The 8,215-nt window shown below is 41.7% G+C and overlaps 1 protein-coding gene across 2 annotated transcripts; it reads left to right on the top strand.

The window, feature by feature from the left end:
* The first annotated feature begins 319 nt into the window (after nucleotides 1–319).
* On the top strand, nucleotides 320–8,075 carry LOC139113395 (fatty-acid amide hydrolase 2-like). Of its 2 annotated transcripts, none has more exons than XM_070674532.1 (10): nucleotides 320–462; nucleotides 3,040–3,210; nucleotides 3,419–3,638; nucleotides 3,894–4,111; nucleotides 4,580–4,691; nucleotides 6,338–6,636; nucleotides 6,694–6,795; nucleotides 7,279–7,446; nucleotides 7,519–7,698; nucleotides 7,822–8,075. In XM_070674532.1, the coding sequence occupies exons 2-10, from the start codon at nucleotides 3,043–3,045 to the stop codon at nucleotides 7,933–7,935; spliced, it is 1,581 nt and encodes a 526-aa protein (XP_070530633.1). In that variant the 5' UTR covers nucleotides 320–462; nucleotides 3,040–3,042; the 3' UTR covers nucleotides 7,936–8,075. The 2 variants fall into 2 exon arrangements, with proteins under 2 accessions (XP_070530633.1, XP_070530634.1); XM_070674533.1 differs by lacking the exon at nucleotides 320–462 and adding an exon at nucleotides 2,048–2,172.
* The last annotated feature ends 140 nt before the right edge of the window (nucleotides 8,076–8,215 follow it).

The following is an 8,215-nucleotide window of genomic DNA, read 5'->3' as shown; positions in this document are numbered from 1 at the left end:
AAAATATGCTACGTAGATGTGTATAAGACCGATCGCTGGAACGCTGTCCGTTTCACGCAGCGATGTGGGTACTCGCGTTGAGCTTCACAAGGCACCCCAGAGAGATCCATCGGACTCCCCCACCGACTTTGTTAAAATCTCAAGTCGTGGCATCGTTAGTCTCAGTCCGCTGTGCCGCGCGTCGTTGATACCAGTTGATACCCACGCACTCCGGGACTCAGGGTGTAATCGGGATCTGGTTCGCGCGGATCACTTTGTCCATTTGCATGGCACCTACTCGCGGGCTCGTGGTATTTTTCTTTTAACGCCGACGGAGTGTCACGGCGAGCAAAGTAAGCCGCTGGATAGTATTCGGCACTTTGCTCTCCGCACTTTCGTGCATTTCCAATTCCACGGTATAGACCGGAAGTTATTTTCGAAGGGAAAAATTCCGGCGAAGTCAGCTTTGAACATTGTCTCACGGTACGTGCAAAGAACGATTTTTCCTACCCGCTGCGATATCCTCCGACGACCGGAATGACGATCCTTTTGGCGCGATAAAAGACCTCGCAGACAGATATTTCTTTTTTTTTTTTTATTTTTTTTTTTTTCGAGAGAGAAACGAAATAAACGGTAGGATAAAAAAAGATTAGGTGTTTAATGAAACTTGCCGCAACGTCGTAAAGTGGACTCGGTGAGACTAACGTAGGGAAAAAATTGCTGATTCAAGATCTTAGGTTACATTTCGGCCCATACAAATCGCTTTATCGTGCGTGATAACGATATAATAGATAAACTCAATGACTAATTAACAAAACACATTATCAAGTTAATATGTTATTTGACGTACCAAGATATAAGTAACGATTCGATAATCATATACAGCGTGTATAATTTTATTTTTGCTGAGCTCGTTCTTTCCTATCAGCATTATGCAATAGGAATAATTAATAAGAAACAAAATACAAAAAAAAAAAAACATTATGTTAATTGATCTTAATACCGCGCGTATCAAGTTTTTGCTATTAAGAGACGAATATATAAATGCAAATGTACGTTTAAAATGTATCAATTAACCATTAAAAATATTTGCGTATTTAAGAACGATATATGTAATATAAACGAATAAAATGATTTTTTGCAGATATAATACGTAAAATTATTTATTTATTAATTTTATTTTATTTTAATTAAATTTAATTTTTTTTTAACGTAATGAATAAAATTTTCTTTCCCGGAGTTCTGAAGTATAACGAGCTGTCTAGGTACTTGTCACGTTGCGCGAGTGGGCAGCCTATCACACATTTATTACGTTTAATATTCCGTAATATTGTTACATGCGCGGCTGCTTGCGTAATATTCCTACATGCACTGCGTATTTTTCTTTTTGATAAAGCTCGATCAACGACTTGAACATTATTGCGCACGCAATCATTTAAACCGCGCGGAAAAAAAAAAAAGCGCGAGGACATCTCGATCACTAAGCGATCCATCACCGAACGCGTGAACCTGCAGACCACCCGAATCGTTTATTAAAAATACTGTCCACTCGAAAGGTATTATAGCCTTGACCACTTCGGCATTAAAATCTTCGTATTACTAGCAATTGTACGTCATTAAAATTTTCGTCGCGAGCCGCGAGGCGTCTCGCAACATCTGTCTACGACTTATTAATAAATAATCTTATCGGCGTTCCTGCGATAGAATTTATTTATTCAACGCTGCGATCGCATGCGCGTTTTAACGGAAATGATTGCTTCGCCAAACAGCATTTTATTAATTCTTTTTCTCTATTTATTACGTTTATTGTTTCAATACGTTTTGAAATGTACAATCGACCCGCTCGAATTTATGCAGAGATTTGCAAATTATTCGAAACGTAGATCGCGGTCGACGCGTGTGCCGCGCGAACAAACTGCTTCCATCATTTCTGCGTGTGCAATTTTGTAGAAAATTAAACGACTCGAAAGCCGAATTCCTCGCTCGTTCGAAATTATTTTCGCGAAGTAAGCGTTTTCGATGCGGCTTGGTTCCCCGTAAATGTCGACACGATCCGCGCGAGGATCGCGCTGAATATTGTCGAGCGAAAGCTCTCGTTTTTACGTTCGCGTCGGCCGATGATGAGGAAATCGCCTTATATGCGGTCGCGCGCGGGAAGAACTGAATAATTCAAGATTCACATCACGTGTCCAGGTCTAGATATTTTATACGTACGTCGCACGAGTGTCTGAGAGTATACTTGACCAAAGGGCAGATTCCGGGTCGCCTCGATTAATTCGCACGTGTATTTAGCTACTTCTCCTTCTGTGAAAACATATTGTCGTGAACAATGCAGGAATAAAGAAGTGTTTATTATACCGCGGTAACGAATTCCTCGCGACAGACGACCGTGAGAACCGCAAAAAACTCACAAACTACTTACTTACTACTACTTACTTTTTGTTCTCTTTTTTTTTTTTTTTTTATTACTTTATTTTATTTTATTTATTAATGCTAAACCAAATAATAATCCGCGACAAAAAGATGATGAAGAAAGAGGAAAAAAAGAAGAAAAAAAACAAAAAACGTAAGATCCTGGAGATCGCTCGAGAAAAATGTCATCCGATTAATCCGGCACAAATACGAAGAGAGACATGTATTACTATTGGCCCGAAAACACCTAATCGCGGCCGATTACGCAACAACCCATCGTTAAAGCGCATTGTTATTCAATGATCTGTGCGTGACAGGCACGCGATAGACTTATGGTTACGATTATCCGGAGCCCCGCGGACCGTGACGCGAAATTCAATAAGACCACCTTAGCCGCGATTGACGATAGCGCTATGTGTCCGTGACTTTAAAACTCCTTACGAAATTGCGCAATGCTAATTTCGACCGTTTCATGTATCGCGCTCCGCGCCTAGCGTGCCGTTTTCTTAAACCGTGTACCTAGAAAACACCCGGGCATTCGATATTTTTACGGGGACCGAAATTACCGGCGATAAACTAAATAAAATTAGTTGCGTTATTCGACAAAAAGTTATTAGTCCGACGCATAAAATAGAGTTTCCTTTGCAGACGATGTTGCTGAAGATAAGAATACTGTTCGTTGTGCTGAACGTAGTATACGGAATATGTCGTCGGCTCTTGCTGCTTATTTGCAAAAAACCGCCAAGTATACCGCCGATAACTGATTCCGTGTACATGTTAAGTGCCACGACTCTTGCAAAAAAGATTAGACAGAAAGAGGTGAGTCATCGACTATGTTTTTGCAACTGTTTTTTTTTTTTTTTTTTTTTTTTGTTTAATAGGTGATAATTGTAACGAATTTTCTTTCACTCCGCGCCTGTATAAATATTACGATAAATTTTAACACTCGCTATTTCACGGTCTTTGTAATACGCGTGATTTATACGTAAAACGATGTTGAACGCACTTGAATATATTTTAAAAACAGATTACGAGCTACGAGGTGGTGCAAGCGTATATAAATCGCATTAAAGACGTGAATCCTTTCATAAACGCTGTCATCGACGAACGATTTGTTGCCGCAATCGATGAGGCAAAAAACTACGACAAACAATTTAAAGAAGGCAAAATTGATGTCGAAACTTTGGAAAAGGAAAAACCGCTCTATGGCGTTCCGATTACCGTCAAGGAATGCTGCGCCGTAACGGGTAAGTAATTTTTTAAGTTCCTCTGACGTGAATGCTTCAATTGCATCTTTAAAGAAACGCACGTTAAGTGTGCCAAATCAGAAATATGCTTGAATGATTTTAGCATTAATATTAATAAATAAAGAATTTAATATTAATTTCGTTAATCATTTCACTAATCATCAAAATCATAATTAATTATCATTTTACGTACTATTTTGTAATATAATATTTAGCGGTAATTTTAATTGACTAAGGATTTGACAACGATTGCAGGTTGCAGTTATACAGGTTGTACCTTGTCTCGCAAGGGAATAAAAGCGAACCACGATGCCGTGATCATCCAGCTGGTCCGAAATGCCGGCGCGATACCATTGTGCGTGACAAACACGCCGGAGATGTGCTCCGGTTTCGAGAGCACGAACTACCTTCACGGCCGCACTCGTAATCCCTACGATGCTAGATATTCGGCCGGGGGATCGTCCGGTGGCGAAGTAATTTAGTTCCAATTATTAAATACTCGAGATATTATTTATAAAAAATTATTGCCTCATCATGTGAGGCGGAGGAAAAAAAAAAAAAAGCAAGTCTCGCGAGAAAACTCTTCGAATTTTTACGACCAGTCAATTAGAGTTATAAACATTGCTCCGTTGGTCACGAACACAGTTTACGGTCTAAGAAAATTACACCTCCGGTGATAATTTTAGTTAACATCGAAACTCCACGCGAAACCCTTGCGTAAGCGAGATATGCTGTAGTTTATTATTTATTGCGACTTTCGCTCAGAGCACTTTCCTTTCGCGGAAAAATGCAAAAAAGAAAAAAAAAATGAAACACCACCAAGCGACAGTTTTAGTTTGATAGTTAATCATAAATCGTAAGATTAAAAAAAAAGGCGGTACGCTCGAAAGATAGAAAAGAAAAGTCGTTTCAAATCGTTTTCAAATAAATTCTGGTTTAAGGGTGCATTGCTCGGAGCGGGTGGTTCCGTGATTGGAATTGGCTCAGACTTGGGTGGCTCCATAAGAATGCCAGCCTTTTTGAACGGTATTTTTGGGCACAAACCTACATCGGGTGAGTCGATCTTTTTAATCTATAATTTATATTCTTAACTACTGCAAATGTATATTTAAGAAAATACTAGAAGAGGCTACGCGCGCACAGTTTTTCAAGAGATCCCAATTCGCACGCGTCATTGTATATGGGGACATTAATTAATTAATTAATTAATTAATACGGTTTACTTACATTTGTAGCTTTCGGTTAGGTTAGGGTAGGTTGTTTTCCATCCTTCCATCCTTCCTTCCTTCCTTCCTTCCGTGGCAGTCTCTGGATTATCCTGACTTGAAATCACTTGAAAATCACTTAACACTGTATTAAACTGCTCTGCTTTTTTATAATTACTTTCACTAATTACTAACACTATCACTCGAGAGACGAACAACCGAGAGTACGACGGTGGATTATCGCGGCGATTTTTTGCGATTAAAATTAAGAAGCGCGAACGAACGATCATTCGTTGTATAAACTTGCGCCCACGGTATTCGTGGCGTTGCTTACTTCCACCGGATCGTCCTCGATCTCGACGCAAGCAACTGGTTACGATGTAAGACGAGGTCCTTTTGATTCTTCGGTCAATTCTCGTCGGCGGAATAAATGAGAAAATTTGCGCCAAGCAACGAACAGACGGGTCGCGATATTAGATGTTCTCCGCGTACTTAATCTTCTTCAAATTCCTCAAAAATCTCTTGCTCGAAACGGGATGAGAATCTCGGCCGCGACGAAGAAGACGCGCGAGGTGTAGATCACGCTCTGACAATGGCGACCTCCGGAACACGCTGAATGCAGTTGAGAGAGATGGCGAGTGAAGCGGGTTGATAACGCCGGAAGCGAAGCGCTCTTCATGCCGGACGCTCCGTGCGCTTCGCCCGTGACGTCACTAGCCTCGTCGGAGCACTTTTTCGAGGCCCAAATCGAAGCCCAGAACGATGAGTAGAATAACAGAAGTGTAGAAAATGATCGTTCGTTACCGAGTCGACGACGTCGACACTTATTCGTGCGCGATACTTTGCTATCCGCGATCGAAAATACGCGTAATTACGGAGCGATTAGCGACACGTCCTCGCGCCCGAGGCCCCGGAATTAGACTGACCGATAGAGATTTCGGCCGTTAGAGTAACAGAGACAACCGCGTAAAAAAAGTGAGACAGCCGATGCAACTCGATCGCTGATTGGTCGGTGCTCGTCTTGCAAAGATGGAAAACCGAGTCCGTGTGAATTCTCGGAAAAGATCAGCGACGATAACCCGCGACTGTTGTGTACGATGTATGACCACGAGCGAAAAAACTACAGAGGCATGTAAAAACCATCGTTCTTCATGCCTCACCCTCTACCGCACCCTCCTGTACGTTCGATCGTCAACAGAACGCTGTCTTTCTCGCGCGGAGGCGCCGAGCTCGACTGCGAGTTTTGTTTACGTTTTTTTTAAGGACTCGCCGAGCTCGAGGCGTCTTTCTCCAAAACAGATGATCGTCCTGCTCGACGCTCGAGTATATTTTTTCACGATTTCGAGACGCAGCCGTCGTTTTCGAGCTCCCAGATTGTCGCCGTTATAAAACTCTCAAGTTCGAGCCAGCCCCAAACATAATTCGAATATATTTTTTAGATAGACTTAAAAGAAAATTAGAAGGGCAGCTCAAATCACTCTCTTTCTTGCGCAGGAATTATTCCTAGCGAGGGACACTTCCCGTATTCTGACGATAAGTTCTTTCAAATGCTGCTGACCTTTGGCCCGATGGCCAGATACGCCGAGGACCTCAGTCTGCTCATGAAAGTAATGACATCGAAATGCAATCACGATCTACGGCTAGACGTGCCGGTGAATCTGCAGCAGATAAAGATTTACTATCGGGAGTGTTTGGATCAGTCGTTCGGCGTGCTGCCGATGACAAATACAATTAAGAAATGCATTGTAAACGCCGCTAATCATTTCGCGCAACAAGGAGTTCGGGTGGAGAAGGTACAGTGTTTTTGATAGCCACGCGTGACATTTTAATACATTACTTTAAAATTGCAGCTGCCAATCGAGTGGCCGGTGACGTTGACCGAAATGATGCTCGTGGGATTCCTTAACATAAAGAACCCGCCGCCGCTTCTGATAGACTCGAACAATCCCAAGGTACCCGAAACGCACACGAATCTTTTCTTTTTCGCGAGACGATGATTAAATAATTAAAGACTCGACGCCTCGCGAAGAGCTTCTAAAATATGATCTCTCTCGGAGAGTAGGAAAATTTAATTAATCAGCCTGTTTTACGTACGTGAAAGTCACGTCACGTTCGTGCCCTTTCCATACCGCGGTGAAAAAAAAAAAAACGCAAACTTATTTCACCGCGAAGCATTATGGTATTGCAACCGCGTAGCATACTATTGCGGCAACTTCGTTTCAGAAGTGGAATACGTTACTTTTATCAGTGCTGCGATGCATAAATGTTGTAAGAACATCGTAGGAGTCGAGACGCGAAATGGAAGACTTGTACGAACAATCTCTTATTTTTCTAAATACTTTTAGTACGTATATATCCATTAATTTATCTACGTCTAAAGAATGCACATGTTTTCAATTTTTTAAATCCAACTAATTCTCTTTTCTCTTCCACAGGATAAGAAAAATCCGGTTACCGAGCTGATAAAGTCATTCTTCGGTCTATCTCGGTACACGAAGCAGCTGCTCCTCTTCGCCACTTTGCTCGACACGCATTTCCCGTTAAAGCCCTTAGAAATTTCACACTACACGAAGAAGGGCCAGGAGCTTCGCCAGAAGCTGCTGGTCAGTGTTTCCTTCGCAATTGTCGCGTTCGCACGAGCTGACTTACCGAAATTTTTTCTTTTTTTTTCGCAGGATTTATTAGGAGACGACGGCGTGTTTATTTACCCGACATTCCGGGGTTCAGTCCTCCCACAATTGATAGCATACGAGTTGCTGTCCTTATCGAGCCTCGGCTTCTTCAACATCATCGGATTTCCCGCGGCGCACGTGCCTATGGGACTCGATCACGCGGGAATGCCCATCGGCGTTCAGGTAAATCTCGATTAAACGATACGAACTTCTCTGTTGCGTTTTGCGGTGCAAAATATTGTGAATAATGATCACCGCTAGTATGAATATATCACTTTATTGCTTAACGTATATGAAAATTCGCAGATTATCGCGGCACCTTATCAAGATCGGCTCTGCCTGGCGGTTGCGAAAGAGCTGGAAACGGCCTTCGGCGGCTGGGTGCCGCCGGCAGCATCGCTGGACGATTCGTCTAAATAGGCCTTTTAATTTATCTTATACATAAATTTATTTAGAGGTTGCATGTCTGCTTTAAGTAGCAAGTCTTGTGACTTTATTTCGGCGAATTCTCAACGTTTTAACGTTTCCTAATAAAATATTGCCAAAAACGCTGCCAAAAATGTTGCATGCTTTCTGTTGCCAAAGATTTATTAATATAATATCAATATAGATATAAATATTTAATAATATTATTCTATAATTATCCATTTGATGCGCAGTAACCATCGGTGGGTTTTAATGCAAATACCCAGATGAGATC

Source organism: Cardiocondyla obscurior, linkage group LG02, assembly GCF_019399895.1.
Source record: "Cardiocondyla obscurior isolate alpha-2009 linkage group LG02, Cobs3.1, whole genome shotgun sequence".
In the NCBI taxonomy this organism is placed as follows: domain Eukaryota; kingdom Metazoa; phylum Arthropoda; class Insecta; order Hymenoptera; family Formicidae; genus Cardiocondyla; species Cardiocondyla obscurior.
Note: the sequence above shows the minus strand (reverse complement) of the source record. Positions and strands in the feature narration are given on the sequence as shown.